The 19,457-nt window shown below is 40.6% G+C and overlaps 1 protein-coding gene across 6 annotated transcripts in view; it reads right to left on the bottom strand.

The window, feature by feature from the left end:
* The window catches only part of LIN9 (lin-9 DREAM MuvB core complex component), a 46,140-nt gene that overhangs the window by 8,011 nt on the left and 18,672 nt on the right, over nucleotides 1-19,457 (bottom strand). For 4 of the 6 annotated variants that reach the window (XM_084789804.1, XM_084789808.1, XM_084789806.1 and 1 more), the window contains 8 exons: nucleotides 18,104-18,237; nucleotides 15,144-15,269; nucleotides 13,505-13,662; nucleotides 9,503-9,636; nucleotides 8,354-8,473; nucleotides 7,996-8,097; nucleotides 3,769-3,849; nucleotides 450-575 (listed from right to left, as the gene is read on the bottom strand). In XM_084789804.1, the coding sequence (XP_084645930.1) occupies nucleotides 450-575; nucleotides 3,769-3,849; nucleotides 7,996-8,097; nucleotides 8,354-8,473; nucleotides 9,503-9,636; nucleotides 13,505-13,662; nucleotides 15,144-15,269; nucleotides 18,104-18,237 (981 nt within the window). Of the gene's footprint in view, nucleotides 1-449; nucleotides 576-3,768; nucleotides 3,850-7,995; nucleotides 8,098-8,353; nucleotides 8,474-9,502; nucleotides 9,637-13,504; nucleotides 13,663-15,143; nucleotides 15,270-18,103; nucleotides 18,238-19,153; nucleotides 19,227-19,457 lie in introns of those variants that run through there. The other 2 variants (XM_084789809.1, XM_084789805.1) reach the window with 2 other exon arrangements.

Consider the following 19,457-nt stretch of genomic DNA (forward strand, 5'->3'; position numbering starts at 1 on the left):
AGGCATGGTAGTGCACGCCTTTAATCCCAGCACTTGGGAGGCAGAGGCAGGTGGATTGCCGTGAGTTCAAGGCCAGTCTGGTCTACAAAGTGAGTCTAGGACAGCCAAGGCTACACAAAGAAACCTTGTCTCAAAAAAAACAAAAACAAAACCAACCCCCCCAAAAAAAACAAAAACAAAAACAAAAAAAACCCAAGCACATAAAGATGGGGCTTATACATCAGTCTTTGTGTAGACCCAAGGGCATTTGTGATTTACTGTGTATAAAACACCCTTTTTGGTGCATGCCTTTAATCCCAGCACTCAGCACTCATTAGGCAGAGGCAGGAGGATCTCTGAGCTGGAGGCCAGCCTGGTCTGCACAGTAAGTTCCAGGTCATCCACCTGGATGCTACAAATTGAGATCTTGTCTCAAAAAGCAAAGTAAGAAAGCAATAGAAACTACTTACCTCATAGCAATACTGCTGAACTTTATGCAAAACTTTGTTTAGGTCCTTGTTCAACTGCTCAAGCTCTAGAACAATTGTTGCATACCTTCGTTGAAATTCAATGCCAATGGGCATGGAATATGACTTCTAAGGAAAAAAGAGATCGTCATCAGGTTTTGTCTTGTTAACAATGCAATTTCTAAAACAGCCAACAGGCCATGTACACTAGCCTACAGTCAATGATACTGTTCTTATGTGAAAGCAGGGTTAATGTGATTAGGAGAGTGCCCTTATTTTTAGGAATGTATAATATCTGCTATTCACTCTTTATATATATATTTGATTGTTTAACATTGTATGAGTGCATGTATGTATATGTAAATGCCAATGCCCATGGAGGTCAGAAGTACAGGATCCCCTGGGGCTGGAGTTACAGGCGGCTGTGAGGTGCTCAGTGTGAATGCCAAGAATTGCACTCTGGTTCTCTGCAAGAGCATCTCTCTAGCCCACACTTACTTCTTTTAGTGGAGATTTTATATACAGAGAACTTAAATGAAGCAAACGCCCTGTGACATCAGAGATGAAGCTCCAGGATTTGGTATTTAACCTCTGGGTTCCAGTCTTGCTTTGGGTCCGGTATTTCCACACTATGCCCTGATAGAAATGGTAGGTAATTTGCTTTTTGATTTTATAGGAGGTTACAATTAAGAGATTGGCTTGAGTTTCAAAAGAGACTTTGGACATTTGAAACAGTGTTGAGACTGTGAAAGGCTATGGGGACTTTTGAAGTTAGTCTAAATTAATTTTGTATTGATATGGCCACAAGCCAGTGGGGGTGGGGAGAGTAGCATATAGTAGTTTGACCGATAATGTCCCCACTGGCTCAGATGTTTGAGAATTTGGTGGCACTGACTAGGGAAGTTTAGGAGGTACAGTCTTGATGGAAAATACGACACTGCAGGTAGGATCTGAGTTTCAAGACTCCACGCACTTGCAGTTAGTTAGCTTTCTCTACTTTGTGCTTATGGTTGAGGATGTGAGTTCTCAGTTTGCTGCTCCAGCCCGCAAGATGGACTCTTACTCCTCCAGATCCATATGCCCAGACAAACTCCTTCTTCTGGAAGTGACCTTGGCCAAGATGTTTATCATAGAAAAGTACTAATACAGATAATCTAGAAGTAGGTTTCTGGTTATTGATATGGGAAGTTGCCTTCTAGGAAGACCAGTAGCTTATCTTCTCACTGAAGAATATGAATACTTCCTCACACACTTGTTAATGGAGAATTATATGGTTGTTCTTCTGAGATTTTTGTTTTTATGTGTATGGGTATTTTCTTTTTTCTTTTCTTCTTCTTCTCCTTTTTTTTTTTTTTTTTTTTTTTTACCTTGTAGACCAAGCTGGCCTCAAATTCACAGAGCTCTGCCTTACTCCCTGAGTGCTGGTATTACAGAGTGCACTACCGCGCCTGGTGTGTGTGAGTGTTTTGACTGCAAGTATGGCTCTGCACCACATGTGGCAGTCCCCATGGGAGCCAGAAGAGGGTACCAGAGGAATAAGGGGCAACACTGTAAAGTAACATGTCAACTAACAGGCTAAGTGAATGGGGAAGAATTAGCTGTCAGGCTATGTATGAACTTCCTAAATGCTAGAATAAAATCATACAGGCATGACTTCATGCTAGAAATGTTGAGGGTTGGTCTGGTGCTGTGTACTCAAATGCTAAATACTAGCCCCCAAGATCTGGTTGCTGTCCAGATGAGCACATTCTCACACACACCAAGTGATGTTGTATATGCTTTGTTCCCCATTGTTCTCTGACTGGTTAAAGTTGCTGACATCCTATAACCAGGCAAAAGGGAAGTAGGTGGATCTTAGGTTCTAGAAGTTGGAGTCAGATGGGGACCACAAAGCGGAGAGAGAAGCAAGAGAAGCTGCAAAGAAAGAAGTCAAGATGAGCACGTGGCTCAGGGCAGCACAGGCAGGAACAATTACAGCAAGTAACTTGGGGTGTGTAGCTGGGAATTAGAAAAACAGCTTAAAGGTTGATAATCTGCCTAGTTATGGTGACTTAACCTTTTATAAATCTAAAGGGTCTCTGTCTTGATCATCTGGGAACTAGCTGGGGGAGAGAGGCCCTCTAGAGAATAATAGCCCATCCACAACACAGAAAATTTAATGTCACGAGGCTGGGGTACAGCTTGACATCAGAGTGCTGGCTAGCATATAGAGGGCTTGGATTCGATCCCCACTATAGGGAGGACACTAGTTTTGTTCTGTTTTTGATACAGGGTCTCACTGTGTAACCCTGGCTGACCCAGAATATGCTATGTACACTAGGCTGGCCTTGAACTCCAGCTCTACCTGCCCTGTCTCCTGAGTGCTAGAATTAAAGGCATGTGCTACCTTGCCCAGCAGTTATCATCTTGTTTTTAACATTTTTATTTTAACTGAAGTTTGGTTTGGTTTGGTTTGGTTTGGTTTTTGGTTTTTCGAGTCAGGGTCTCTCTGTGTTAGCCTTGGCTGTCCTGGACTCACTTTGTTGACCAGGTTGGCCTTGAACTCACAGTGATCCACCTGCCTCTGCCTCCCAAGCACTGGGATTAAAGGTGTATGCCACTGCACCTGGTCTCAACTCAAGTTTTTAATAAAAAAAATTGTACAAACATATAATTTAATAGATTACTGCACAGTAAACACACCTGTGTAAGAACACAAGTTTGCAAAAAGCTATCTGCTCACCCATCATAAAGATGCAAAGAGAAATAAACAGCTGTCTATGCAGAGATTACTATGCAAATGTTCACAGCAATTTTAGAGAAATGAAAAATTGGAAAAATTCCAAATGCTCATCTATGAATGAATGGATAAATTGTGGCACAATCATAAAGTGGGGCCTATGCAGGGCATCTTACAACTACCTGTAATTGCAGCTCCAGGAGACCTGACCTGTCCTAGGCGCAAGGGCTACCTGTATGTCTGTATGTATATGGCACAGCTTCACACAGACATGGACACATAAATAACATGAATCTCTAAAAACCCAACACGTCCACTGATTCTTTCCTACAAATAAAGTGACTCAATTTTTTGGCCTTATCTGACTAAATGAGATCAAATCATGACATAAAGTCATACTACAAGCCAGGTGAGGTGGCACACGCCTGCCGTACCAGCACCAGGAGGCAAACGTAGGAGGACTGCCAGAAGTAGGAAGCCAGCCTGGTCTACAAAGCACATTTCAGGGCAGCCAGAGACACAGCAAGACCTGGGCTCAAAACAAAAAGTCTAAGTTTTTAATTAGACAGGTAAGTAAGCAAAGGGAAATCTTTAAATCCTTACCAGCTTTTCTGCTTCTGTGTTCATTTCCCTTAATTTCTTGATATGCTCTTTTTTAATCATGAGAATTTTTGATAACTTAGTCTGAAAAAAAAATGTTTTAGAATAAATAGAGAGATTTAGATATGTCAGATTTCCAGTTTTCACTGAGCCATTCTAATGGTACATTTTAATGCCTCAAAATAAATATGACAAAGCATTTTTTAAAAATACATGTGAATAATAAGCATCGATCCTGCAAACTCAGCACAAAGCGAACAATCTCAGCACACAGTATACTCAAGCAAGAGGAGCACAAGTCTGAGGCCATGTGAGGCTACACAGCAGGTTCCAAGCCAGCCTAGTCTACACAATGAAACCCTGACTCAAACACACCCTATGAAAGAAAACTTTTGGAGGGTGGGGTCGAGACAAGGTTTCTCTGTGTATCCTTGGCTGTCCTAGACACACTTTGTAGAACAGGCTGGCCTCAAACTTACAGCGATCCACCTGCCTCCTGAGCGCTGGGATTAGAGGCATGTGCCACCACTGCCCGGCAAAAAACCAACTCTTTGGACTCTTAGGAGTCTTCTGGCTCCTAAGTGCACACCATGGCACATGAGCCTTCTCCATGAGTAAAGCCCATGAATAATAACACAAAATGATAATACAAAACATGGATGAGCTCTGCCACATGCGTCTCTAGACCCCATGTTTGCAATATTAATGAATGAGTGAGTAACTTGGTGAGAGCCAACAAATGAAATGTCAGACCTATCAACAGAACACAAAACTGTGAAGGAGCTGGGCTTGCTGCTCAGTGCTAAAGTGCTGTCTTAGTCCTCATGAAGGCCTGGGCTAACTTCCCAACAGCACGTACATCAGGCACTGTAGCCTGCAATCTCAGCACTTGGGAAGTGGACACAGGAACGTCAAGGTCATCCTTGGCTACATGACAAATTCCAGCCCAGAATTCATGTTGACCTCATCTTAAAACAAACAAAACCAAGCAAAAAAACAAAACAACAACAACAACAAAAAACAAAAAAACAAAACAAAAACAAAAAACCACAAAACTTTAGATACCATTAACAACTTACAGGGCTATACAAAAACCTGTACATAGACTTTAGGACAGAATCAGAATTTACAATAGACAAACCTGGAAGCAGTCAAGATGTTTTATTAGTGAATGAATACTAAGATGGTAGCACATCCATCCCAAGTGCTAACAGATGAGATGTCAAGCCATGAGAAGACACAGAGAAACAAATTCACATTATGCTCAGGATTTCTTTCAGGCAAAGACACATTTCAGGAAAATTTATCACAATCCCAGCATTAAAAAAAGGACAACATCCCAGTCCCTTCAGTTAAAGCTGATAAAAGGGGAGAGAGAAGCCAGGCGGTAGTGGTGCATGCCTTTAATTCCAGCACTCAGGGAGGCAAAAGCAGGATCTCTGTGAGTTCAAGGCCAGCCTGGTCTACAGAGTGAGTTCTAGGAGAGCTAGGGCTACACAGAGAAACCCTAGTGAAAATTAAAACAAAAAAGGTGAGGAGAGGGAGTTACCACAGTGTTCTGTGCTGAGGCCCAGGAGGTGAATCCTTGGAGGTTTCAAATACTCTACAGGAGATACTTGTCTCCACCTTTGCCTACCAGACTACTCAACTAGAGACATAAAGCAGCAAAGAATCAACTTCCCCAGCAATCAGCACGCTGGAGAAAAGGAGAGCCTACAAGACCTGCTGCCAACAAGCCAGGCGGGAGGAACTCTGACACAGTTACATTACCACACACATTTCCCCTGGCTTTAGTTCCATCTTTCTACAGAACTGTAACACTGCTTCTGGAAGGGCAAGAAGAAACTAGGAATATTGTCCAGTTTGCCCAAAGTATAAATAAGTTCATTTTCCTTTATTAATTTGTTTCCTTTTTTCCTTTTTTTTTTTTTTTAATACAGAGAAACTAGGCAGAGTTTAACAGTTTAACTTTTAACAGTGCTCAACCCCAGGAGTGAACCTTCCTATAGTATAGCTTTTAGGTGACTCTCATAACACGACAGGCTCACTGACTGTAACAAATGCGCCACTCTGGTAAAGGACATTATACATGTGAAGGCAGGGGGCTTATGTGAAATATCTTTATTGTCCTCTTTATTTTGCTATGAACTTAAACTGCTCCCCAACATCCCCCCCAAAAAGCACCCACAAAGATCAAGTATATAGCACCAATAAAGATATCAGTATAGCAGACAACAGGACAACGCACACCCTGAGGGTCTCTTGGCTTACTGTTCTCCCTGGGTATTTCTCTCAAAGACTGTTGCAAGGGACAAGTATTGACTCTTTACATATTTCAACCTGTCATATAAAAATAGCTTATCTACTTTGGAAGCCAAAAGGCATATTGTAAAACTAATTATTTGATATCCAATTAATAAAACATATACATATAAAACTTCATCGAAATATTAGCTTAGAGTATAAACACTGAATATTTTAATGGATTATCAATGTTTTTATAAATAAAGACTATTTTAGGACTAGTAAAATCATGGATCTTGAAGGGGAACCTACATCATTTTACTAACCCAGCCTAATCACTAACTACACTCTAAATATTCATTCTTATGCCCAAGGCTGTAGTTCTCACTCCTCACAGAAAAGCACAACTGATTAACATACAGCTGGGAGGTTCAGTCCCGACTGGCACATCAACAACACAACTCTTATACCTAGGGATGACTGCAAGAGGGTGGAGACTGTGGAGACAGGACCAGGAAGTTTGCTGTGAGACTGTGCAGCCTAGCAACGCCAGGGAAGCTTTCCCCAGGAAGTCTCAACAACAGTCACCTAAATTAGACCTGAACAAGGGCAACAGCACCAGACATGCTAATGTGGAGCAAAGGACTACAGGCAACTCAGGCACGCTGAGAGCGGGAGAAACACTTCCTCAAGACACTAGCACAGCAATGGGTGGCTGTCCAATACCATGGGGTCAGCCCTAGAGCCATATACAAGTAGCAGTATACCAAGTAGTGGGTGATAACAATAGCAATTTAAAAAAATTGGGCATGGGGGTAAATGGCTTTGATCCCAGCACTCGGAAGGCAGAGGCAGATGGATCGCTGTGAGTTGGAGGCCAGCATGGTCTACAAAGAGAGTTGCCACCACCTCCACGCAAAATAATTAATTAATTAATTAATTAATTAAAGACTGAAATATTATTTTCAAAAAAGGAAAAAAATATTCAAAAAAAGCCGGCACGGTGGCGCACACCTTTAAACCCAGCACTTGGGAGGCAGAGGCAGGTGGATCTCTGAATTCAAGGCCAGCCTAGTCTACAAAAAAAGTCCAGAATAGCCAAGGCTACACAGAGAAACCCTGTCTCTAAAAAGCAAAAATAAAAAACAACAACAAAAAAACCCTCAAAACAATATTAGTCAAATGTGTAATCTCTCCTTTGTTTTTGTAAGAGTCAAGAGTCTAGCTTTTAGCTTCAGCTGGCTTTGAATTTATAAGTCCCCCTCTCAGCTTCCCAGGTTTGCTTCACTGATATGACTTTATTTAATCTAATTTTCAAAACCAACTGCTCAAACCCAGCATAGTTGACACATGTTCAATCCTAGCATACAGAGACAGAGGCAGGTGAGTTCCAGGCCATGTCACCTACAGAGTCCAGGACAGCCAGGGTTACATAGTGAGATACTATTTCAAAAACAAACAAACAAAGCCCCAGTAACTCTGTTTCCCCCCCCCCCAAAAGACTGTTATTATAATGCTTCTATTCTTTTTTTAAATATTTATTTATTATTATGTATACAGTACTCTACCTGCATGTACACCTGCCAGCCAGAAGAGGGCACCAGATCCCATTATGGATGGTTGTGAGCCACCATGTGGTTGCCAGGACCTCTGGAAGAGCAGCCAATGCTCTTAACCTCTGAGCCATTTCTCCCATCCCAATGCTCCTATCCTTTAATTTAGACTTAAGATTTCTTAGTGTCTAATCCCTAAGTACTTAGTAAGTTAACAGTAGTATCTCATCTACAAAAGAAACAAAACAAGACAGACCTCGAGTCATTTTTGGCTATGGTAGCTTGTTTTAAAGGAAATAGCAGAGTCCTGAAAACCTACACAATGGTTGAAAGGATCATATGTAAAAATGGTTGTTGACCCACAGAAAGACTCCACCTTTAACAACACTGAAGACATTCAGTTTCAAGCATCAAAGCATGCAGAACAACTCACCACCTGGATAAGGAACTCTACTGGGAAGCCTCCTAACGTCTCCGTGTCAGAGCCAGGAATTTTGCTTCTCCAAGGCGACTGTCCTAGTAAAGGATCACTATCCTGAGGGACAGGCAGAATCATCTGGTCACTGACAGAATCTTTAGATGAAGTGAAAGTTCTGCTTAATTAAAAGTACATTAAAATCCAGTAACAAAATATTTCCAGAACTGGAGCAACTATTTACTTATTTTAATATCTGCCAATCAGTTCAAAATAATATAGGTAATATAGTCCTGAAGCAGTTGTAATGTGTGCTTCATAAGAGCTGTTCACGTTCACAACAGTTACATTATGAGGGCATTTCTAGACTACTTACTGTAATTGGTGACTGGAGAGGAGGAGTATAATGTAACCGTGGAGGGGTCATAAAAAACCGAGAAGGCCGCTGTTTTTGTCCAAAGGCAGCAATTGGCATTGTCTCATGAGGCTCATTGCTCTTTGAAGAAAGAGAATATAGAATTTGTAAGCATTGTAGCATTATTGTATATCAACTTGAAATACAGCATCTCACCATCCAGATTGCAGTTATAGTTTAAATTATTTATTTAGCACTCTACAGTCTATAGGACAGCACAGTTATTTTACTCACTTATTAAAAAGGCATGTAAAGCAGAGAATGAAGCTCAGTGGTTCAGTGATCACTAGACTCTGGGTTCAATCCAAATCCAAAGTACACTCACGAATGTGAACACTAACACATGTGTGCACATGCACAAACACACACCTGTGAATGCATGCATAACTTCCACAAAAATCAAGACGGATAAGTGCTTTGGCAGGCTAATGTGTATTAGACCTAGATTATAATATGTTTGACTGACAAACAAAAACCCCCAAGAATTAGAGTCTTGAATAAGCTAATGAATACTGTGGCAATTGTATCATGCAAAAAGCGAAGGTACTGGGCCACTAAGTGGGTACAGGCACCTGCCACAATGCCTGAAGACCTGAGTTAAATTCCTGGGAGTCTCACGGGGAAAGGAGAGAACTGACATCTACAAGTTGGACTCTGACTCCCAAACAAGTGTTGTGCTGTATGTGAGCACGAGCCATCCGCCACCCCCAGACATACTGAATAAAAATGTAATATAAAGCTGGGCCGTGGTGCGCATGCCTGTAATCCCAACACTTGGGAGGCACTGATTATATACCTTAATCTAATGGCTAGAATGTAAATGTATAGATTCTAAGATTATCTAGTCAGAAACAATCATTCTTTTACACTAAATTGCTGTGTGGACAAAGCACAAGGGAGGGATCCTAGCTTTTGCAAATGAGATTAAAGTACAGTTCTTCTCCAGGGATCTAGTATACAAGGTTAGAAAATCCTAAGTCTATTATTTGACTTGTAACCTTGATTCTCTGATAAAAGGCAATTTATTAGAAAATGCTAAAATAATTAAAAGGCATAAAACAAAAATATACTATAAAATACTTTAATTAAGCTTAATAAAATATTACTCACAAGGACTTCATAGTCAGGAACGGTGTGAGTCCCCAGCCCTGTCCTATCGAAAGTCACTCTGTAAGTAGCATTAAGAGTATCCACAGCATCTATCTGACCAGTAAACAGTCCATCGTGAACGCCACGTAATCGTGCTGAGGAAAAAAATAGGCATTATCATATTTAGGACATGCAAAGAATTGTCAAATAAAACTGTTGTAAGCATGTAGTTTAAGCCACAGAAGCATAATGTCACTGTCTACTAGTTTTAAAATGACTGTGTACTACTTTATTTTTTAGGTTTAGAGGAGTAACAAAGTTTTTTAAACGAACCAAATTGAAATGATAATTCTTCCCTCCACCCCAAGACAGGGTTTCTCTCTGTAGCTCTGGCTGCCCTGGACTTTGTAGAGCAGGCTGGCCTTGAACTCACAGTGATCCACTTGCCTCTGTCTCCTGAGTACTGGGAGTAAAGGTATCCACCATCACGCCTGGCTAAAATGATGACTTTTTTTTTTTTTTTTAAGATTTATTTATTTATTTATTTATTTATTTATTTATTTATTTATTTTATGTATACGGGGAATTTGTCTGCATGTACATCTGCACACCAGAAGACAGCATCAGACAGTTGTGAGCTCCCATGTGGGTGCTGGGAATAGAACTCAGGACCCTCAGAAGAGCAGCGAGTGCTCTTAGCCACTGAGCCACTTGCAAAGAAGAGAGACCCAAGGAGAGGGGAGGAGAAGAAAGAAGGCCACCATGGGTTAGGCTGGCGTGGATAGAGGATTTGGCCCAAATGAAGAACATTAGCAAGTATGTGGGATTATGGATGAGAGGTAGCTTGATAGAAATTATTACAAGCAGATGGCTCGGGAAGTAGTTTAGTGGTTAACTAAGGCTATTATAAAATATAACACGTGTCTGTGTCTTGACTGAATGTTAGCAGGTTAGAAAATACTGTTTTAATAATAAGTACAGGCCTGATAATAAACATTATTAGGCCATACTGGTAAATTAACAACAAGTGGCAATTATTAGGCAATACTGATAATATAACCACAACAGAGCCATCTCTCCAGCCCTGAAATGATGACTCTAAATACGTGTGTGTGTGTGTGTGTGTGTGTGTGTGTGTGTGTGTGTGTGTGTATTAGCCAGGTGCAGTGGCCATTAATCCCAGCACTCAGGAGGCAGAGACAGGTGGATTGCTGAGAGTTTGAGGCCAATCTGGTCTACAAAACGAGTCCAGGACAGCCAAGGCTACACAGAGAAACCGTCTCAAAAAAAAAAAAAAAAAAAAAAAAAGAAAGAAAGGAAGAAAGAAAGAAAGAAAACATTTATTTATTATTTATACAGTATTCTGCCCATATGTGTGCCTGCCTACACAAGAAGGAACCAGATTTCATTACAGATGGTCATGAGCCACCATGTGGTTCCTGGGAATTGAACTCGGGACCTTTGGAAGAACAGACGGTGCTCTTAACCTCTGAGCCATCTCTCCAGCCCCCTGGATACCATACGTTTAAGTGACACAGGGGCCATACCTTGGGAATCAGGATTAAAAATAAGCATGAAAAAGTAGAGAAGAAGCAAAACTAAAGAGATGGCTCAATGGTTAAAAGCACTGATTCTAAAGGACCCAAGTTTGGTTCCCAACACCATGTAGTTGCTCACAACCATCCTAGAACCAACCAGTTCCAGCGGATCTGATGCCCTCTTCTACCTCTGATGACGCTGCACACACTTGGTACACAGATACACATGTGGGCAAAATAGTCATAAACACTGAATAATAATAAAAGAAAAAAAATAGAGAGGACAGAGCAATAACTTCAAAGGCAAGCTACTATAGCAAATTCAACCACACTGTAAAATCACAATATAAAGTTACCATAGTATCACGTTTTCAACCAAAAATTATACTAGATATGTTAACTAGGGACTATGATTCTAACTCAGGAAAAAATATATAGCAAGGAAGGAGCAGTGAGCATGTGTGAATATAATAAAAATATACTGTATGCACATAGAAAAATTGCTGAAGAAAAAAATTCTCTGGAGAGATGGCTCAGTGGCTAAGAACACTTGCTGCTCTTGCAGAAAACCCAAGTTTGGTTCCCAACACCTACACAGTGACTATCAACTGTCTCTAACTTAATTTCAAAGGATTCAACACTCTCTTCTAGACTTTAACGGCACTAGACACAGACATGCATGCAGAGAAAACATGCATACACATAATAAAATGTGCAGTTGTTTTTGTTTTTGTTTTCTTCTTAAGACACAGTTCTCTATGGCCTTAGCTGTCCTAGAACTCACTCTATAGACTAGGCTGGCCCTGAACTCAGAGATCAAGCTGCTTCTGCCAGTATTAATAAGGTGCCTGTCACCATGCCCAGTTCTGGTCTTTGAAGCTATGGCCTTATGCACACTAGACTAGTGCTCTATCACAAAGTTACAATCTCAGCTAAATCTGAAGTTTTCATACTTTCCTCTTTGTTAAAACTGAAGTAGATATGCTGAATCAAACCTATAAAACCAACAAAATTTTGCATTTTACAAAAGAACTTTTTTGAAGGTTTCTTTTGTTTGTTTGGTTGGTTTGTTTTGTTTTTTTGAAACAAAGTACTCTATGTAACCCTGGCTATATTAGAAGTCAAGATATGAGCTGGGCGTGGTGGTGCACGCCTTTAATCCTAGCACTCGGGAGGCAGAGGCAGGTAGATAGATGTGAGTTCAAGGCCAGCCTGGTCTACAAAGTGAGTCCAGGACAGTCAAAGCTACACAGAGAAACCCTGTCTCAAAAGACCAAAAGCAAAGCAAACTAAACCAAACCAAAAACAAAAAAGTCAAGATATGCCTGCCTCCACCTCCCGAGTGTTAGGACTAAAGTGTTACCAGCACCTGCCAAACTTTCTGCAGGCAGGTACTGCTATATTGTTACTCCACTTACAACTGACTACAGCCATCCTGCCTTGGATTCTAGAACAGCTCCGACTTCAGGTGTGTGTCACCACAAACTGTTCCACCTTACATACTTTTGAACAAACAGCCTACTGAATAATTTGTTTTTACTCAATTATTAGAAATGGAATATTTTGGGATGGCTCAGTGGTTAAGAGCACTGTCTGTTCTTCCAAAGGTCCTGAGTTCAATTCCCAGCACTCACATGGTAGCTCACAACCATCTATAATGAGATCTGGTGCCCTCTTTCAGCATGTGGGCAGAATACTGTATAAATAAATAATAAAGAAATGTTTAAAAAAATTATCTAGACCCAAATATAACAAAAACAATGTTGCTAGTAAATTAACTAAATAAGGCTGGTTACGAAAACAAATGACACAGAAGCAAAAGAGAGAATAATCTTAACATTTTATTCCAGTCAATCATGTATTTCATCTTTATAGCAGATTATGTTTATTTTTTGATTAACATGTTTCTTTCTTTTTTTTCTTTTTGTGGTCCTGGGGATAAAATCCTTACTTGTGCTAGAGAAGCACTTTCCAGTAAGCTACATTCCAGCCCTTTTGAGTTTTGAGGCAGGGACCTGCTATGTAGGTAACCCAGGCTGACGCCAGCTTCCCATGGAGCTGGGGTCATACAGGTCTTTGCTGCTATGCCTGGCTACTTTAGTTCACACTGTCGTAGATATTACTGAGTTACTATATATATTTTAAGGTACTTATTTTTACTTTATGTGTATGAGTATTCGCCTACATGCACATATGTGGACCACGTGCATGCCTGCTGCCCTCACAGGTCAGAAGTCAGCATCAGATGCCCCTCAAGCAGATTGTTAGCCACTGAGCAGGTGCTGGGAACTGAATCCAAAACCTCTGCAAAAGCTGCACGTGCTTTTAACCACCACGCAATCTCTTGGTGGTTTACTTTTTTAAAAGTGTATTTCCTTACTATAATGAATTGCTGTGGAACCAGAGTTACGCTTCATAAGTTTCTAACAGACGCAATCATAGCTACAACTCACAAATGACTAGTAATAAGCTGGTTTTCACTTACCTGTAACTTTGGTTCCAATAACCAGGGGTAGAGGAATTTCATCTGGGAGATCTTTGAATTGCGAAACATCTGCAACTTTCCTTTGTTGTAAGAGCCTGATTTTCTGCCGTTTCTGTTTTAATGCTGATCTCTCTTCCTCAAAAAATGCAGAAGAACATCTAGAATAAATTATAGACGTCATATAACTAAGACAGGCCAGGCTAGCATTATAGTACACACCTGTAATTCAAACTCGTGTACTAGCAATATAGTACATTGTATTTGAAGTGTATAATCAGATACATTTTGAGGATCTGGGAGCTGTCTCAGCAGTTACAGTCTTGCTGTGCAGGCAGGACTTGAGTTTGGACCCCAGAACTTATGTAAATGCCAGTTGGGCATGGAAGCCTGCCTCCAATTGCAGCCCAGGAAGACTGAGAGGATCCCAAAAACAAACTAGCTGGAGTCTCAAAGAGTAAGGTGAGGCTGATGTGGTGGCGCATGTCTATAAGCCCAGTGTGCTGAGGCAGGTGGATCTCTGAGCTCCAGGCCGGCCTGGTTTAAACAGTGAGTTGCAAGATACCCAAAACACAGCGGACACCTTGTCTCAAACAATAACAACAATGAAAGAATAAAGTCAAAGAGTGATGAGGAAGATTCCCCTCCATGCCTCCACACACATGCAAACATGTCCAAAAACATATATGAGGGAGAAAAAAAAGATGTGCTTAGCTGCCAAGCCTGAATTTGATCCCTGCCACCCATGTGGTAGAAGGAATATCCAACTCCCATAAAATGTTCTGATCTCCATACCCAAATAAGTGTAATAAAAAGACAAAAACAAACAAACAAATAAACAAACAAACAAAAAAACACAAAAAAACAAAAACAAAATCCTTTCACCACAATCGGGGCAATAAGCATACATCCCAAAAGTTTCTTTACCCCACTACTTCCTCTTTATATTGCTCCCACTTTTATAACTTCTCTTCTTAAGCAACCACTAAATTAATTCACCTTATAGATTTGTTTCTACCTCTGTCTATAAGTTTCAGATATTTTTGGCATTGTTTTTTTTTTTTAATTTGGGGCCACAAAAAATAAACTCTTCACTTTTATGAAGTAAAATTTATTGAGATTTCCTCTTATCCCTCCTAGCTCTAGAACATACTCGAACTCTTAAAAATTTTTCAATTTAGTGTCATATATTAGGTAGTACCTAAAACTACACATTATTTGGCATCTAAAACGGATTTTCTCTAGTAGTTTCACTGCTTCATTTTTAAAAATTTAATGTGTGAGTCTACATGTATGTATATGTACTACACATATGCCAGATGCCTCACAGTGAAAACTGTCTCAGAAAAAAAAAAAAAAGAGAAGGCATGGTGGCGCACCCCTTTAATCCTAGCACTTGAGAGGCAGAGGCAGGCAGGCTGTTGAGTTCAAGGCCAGCCTGGTCTACAAAGCGAGTCCAGGACAGCCAAGGTTACACGGGAAAACCCTGTCTCAAAAAATCAAAAAGAAGAAAAGAAAAGAAACAAACAATAACAGAAAAGAAAAGAAACAGTCAAGGTAGTAATGATACTATCAACTATTTATTTTATTTCATTTTTCTATCAACTATTTATTAACTTTAAACAAAAAAAATTATTTTTACCTTCGTGGTTTTCCCATTAGTCGCCTGATTTTTCCCCATTCTACTCTTGTTAATTTTCTTGTTTTCAAATTAGGAAAAGATTCCTTTAGGCATACACAGAAGTCATTATCTCCTTCAAAAAGTGGTCTGTAAAAGAGAATGGTTTTATGGTTTTATTTTATTGGTTAATACTTAATCTAAGATCCACCTTCTAAAGCTGGGTACAGTGGCACGTGCCTTTAGTTTGGGTAGCTGGGAAGCAGAGGCAAGAATCACAAGGCCAAGGCCGGCCTCAGGTGTGTCACCATTTATAGCTACAAAGCAAGTTTGAGATCAACTTGGATTACCAGAAATCTTGTCTCAAAGAACAAAAACAAAATACAAATTCTGATTATTCATATCCTACTAATCACAATGTGTCCAACTTTCACTTCTAATCATAATCATATGTAGGTGAAATTCAAAGGGCTCAAGAAAGAAAGGTACTTGGTATATGAAATATCTAAAATGTTAAGTTACTAAGGAAATCAGTCCAGGCTAGAGACTCCAGGAAACTGTGTACTCGGCTCAAATCTCCATCTGGGACTATCCTCTGGCTCTGCCATCACATCTGATAAAGACAAACAATATAAACTACAAAGTGTCTTTGCCCCAAAGGAAAAGCCATCACCAAGGAGTCCTCTCCTCTTTGGGATTAACCAAGTCTTAGAACCAGGAGAACTCTAGAGGGTTGGGGTAGTTTTGGTGACTCCCAAAATAACTCAATCACACTAAGACATCAAGAAAATTCTCTTAAGACCATCAAAAAATTTTACTCATGAATTTAAGAAATGAAAAGTCCAGTTTTAACAAAGAGGCATAATGTGAATATCCATGAACTTCACAAGCTTCTGAGTAACTGTTTACAGAGGACAGAAGGGAGTACAGCCAAACAGCCAAACAGGCAACCCCCAATAATGGCAAAGCAAACAGGTTAAAATCGGAGGTGTTCTTCATTATGCCTAGTGTCTAGTCATTGAATCTCAGCCAATCTCCATGTGCTATTCAAAATTCCTGTATAGCTGAAGTGTCTGATGACTAGCTGTAAATGAAAAGATGACTCTCCTAAAAATAATGTCTATTTCTCCATATTTATAAAACACACCTCATTTGCTGAGAGTAATGGTGCTTTGATTAAGGAAGGGTACCTTCAATTGGGGCTGGAGAGACGGCTTAGAGGTTAAGAGTACTGGCTGCTCTTCCAGAGTACCCAGTCAATTACCCAGCACCCACATGGCAGCTCACAGCTGTCTGTAACCCAGTTCTAGGAGATCTGATACCCTCACACAGGTATACAATGTAGGCAAAATACCAATGCACATGAAGTAAAAATAAGTTTTAAAAAATGGGGAAAATCTTCATTCTATAGCAGTTGCTAGTTATAATATAGAAATCATACTTTCATTTAAAACTTTTCACAAAATGTGTAGCTTCTAACAGGGGCAGGAAAAGGATGGCCAGGGCTATACAGAGAAACCCTCTCTCATAAAAACAAAAACAAAACAAAAATGAAGAAATAGAATTGAATCAAACTGGAATAAGAAATAGAAAAATGGACTCTACATTGGGCACGGTGGCATATACCCATAGTTAGCTACTTGGGAGACTGAGGCAAGAGGATCAGTTGAAGCCACAATGGGAAGAGGCAGAGGCAGGCAGCTCTCCAGCCTGGTCTTTATAGCTAGTATCAGGCCAGCCAGTGCCACTTTAAAAAAGGATCATTTGAACCCAAGCCTGATAACACAAGACCTTGTCATTGTCCCTAAAACAAAAAGATTTAAAGGGGGCGGGGAAGGAAAGAGGGGACAAGCTGGAGAGCTAGGTCAACAGTTAAGAGCATGTACTGCTCATGCACTGAGCCTGGGGTCAGTTCCCACCACACGGCAGTTCACAACTGCCTATTGCTCCAGTTCCAGGAGATCCTACACCCTCTGACTTCTGTGGCACCTACAGACATGTGGAGTACAAAAAGTCATACAGACAAACATGCGTGTGTGTGTGTGTGTGTGTGTGTGTGTGTGTGTGTGTGTGTGTATACACACAATAAATAAAAACAAATCTAAAAAGCCCAGAGACATATGGTAGAAAAAAAATAGTCCATGAAATGATTCCTAATGATATTCTGCTATACTCATAAATTGGTGCCTAGCCCAATCATTATGAGAGAGGCTTCCCTCTGGCGACTGATGGGAGCATATGGAGCGATAGCCTAAATTAGAGCACTCCCTCTAGTGGGTCCCACCCCTTGAAGCTCAGGGAACCCTGTGGGAAAGTGGGAGGAAGAACTGTAGGAGCCAGAAGGGTTGGCGATACCAGAACAAGGCCCACAGAATCAACTAAGCAGCGTTCACAGGAACTCACAGAGATCAAGCTGACAATCTGCAGCCTGCATGGGTCTGTGCTGGGTCCTCTGCATATGTTACGGTTGTTCGCTTAAGGTGTTTGTGGGACTCCTGACAGTGGGAGTGGGAGTATCTCTAACTCTTTTGCCTGTTCTTAGGACCCTTTTCCTCCTACTGGGTCGCCTCACCTAGCCTTGTTATGAGGGTTTGTGCCTAGTCTTATTGTATCTTGTTATGCTATGCTTGATTGATATCCTGCTCTTTTTTTCTTTTTCTTTTTTTAAAGGGAAATGGAGGAGGGGTGGGTCTGGGGACGAGGGGAAGGAGGCTGACTGGAAGAAGAGGATGGAGGAAAATTGAGGTTAGGCTGTTTTATATATGAGAGAAGAATAAAAAATAAAGAGCAGCCAGGCGTGGTGGCGCACTCCTTTAATTCCAGCACTAGGGAGGCAGAGGCAGGCGGATTGGTACGAGTTCAAGGCCTGCCTGGTCTTAAAAAAAAAAGCAAAGTAGATTTACAGAAGAGGTGACAGCTTATAACATTTGAAAAAGTTAATTTTCAGTTCAAGGAACAGTAATGATAAGGACAATGATACATACTTGTCTATATTTGAATAGAACCACTCATATATGCACCATTTATGTGCTTTGGGAAGCTTGAGTAGGTTCCGTAATCGAAAACCAATCTTCTGTGATGCTTTCTTATCTGGTGTTGACATCGTTGCTGTAAATTTCTACATTAAAAAAAAAAACTGAATTATAGCATGATTAGATAAAAATGAACAGTTACAATACTGAACGAGCTTATAAAAAGATAAGGCATATTTTTAAGTACTCAAAAATATTCAGGAATATTCAACATGGAATTTGTTAACAAACAAACCTCCTGATTAACAAAGTTAAAACCTCAGTTCGGCAATGTGGCTCAATATGTAGTAAAGACACTTGCTGCTAAGCCTGATGACCTGAGTTCATCGGTCATCATGTTGTCGAAGGAGCTGACTCTCACAAACTGTACGCGTACACACCCACGAACACACCCACACCCATGCATGTACATATGTTGTTGCTGTCCAGTCAAGCACCAAGTGTTGGTGTGTAAACTTTGCTTCCCAACTTAAAGTTGGCTGGTTAATAAAATTAGCTAAGAGCCTGCAACTGGGTAGAAGAGGAGGCGGACCCTAGGTTCCCAGGCTTGGGGTCATGTGAGGACCATCTGAGGTGGAAGAGAAAGGAGCAGGAGAAGCAGCAGGTAAGAAGGAAGTTGCCATGGGGCTGTATGGACCATGAGCCCACGAGGGCTGGCCTGATAGAGGAGAAGCAGTCTGGGCAGGGACAATTATGGCAAATAACTTGGGGTGTGGAGCTAGGAAATAGGAAAATAGCTTAGAGGGTTGATCTCTGCCCAGTTGTTGTCTTAAAGCTTTTATAAATCTAAAAAGTCTCAATTATTTGAGAACTAGCTGGGGTAGAGAAGCCATCAAGAGTCTTACACACACACACACACACACACACACACACACACACACTGTATTTTTGTCACAAAGTCAAAGCTTCAAGTTTTATATTCTGAAAAGGAAGTGAAATATTTCCCTCTACTCTGCTTGAACTATAATATAATTTCAATTTAGGTATGTAAGAAAAGCATACCCAATTTGTTTTCTAGATTCCCGAGTCAGAAAAGAGCAGCAAGAACTCTGTGTGTTTGGTGTGCAGTTCAGTGTTAGCATGCTTGTCTACCAACAAACAAAAACAACAAAAATCATCAAAACAGTACTGAAAAGATCAAGAGAGAACATGCATGTACACACTAGCACACAGTAGTTCCATATAAAGTCAGTGTAAATGACGAAGTCTGGCAAAGTTCACTCAGAGAACACTGGCATGGTAGTATATGCCTGCAATTCCAGCACCTAGGCAGAGATAAGAGGACTGATCCAAGTTCAATGCCAAC

Source organism: Acomys minous (genome assembly GCF_964271855.1).
Source record: "Acomys minous genome assembly, chromosome: 1".
Lineage (NCBI taxonomy): Eukaryota > Metazoa > Chordata > Mammalia > Rodentia > Muridae > Acomys > Acomys minous.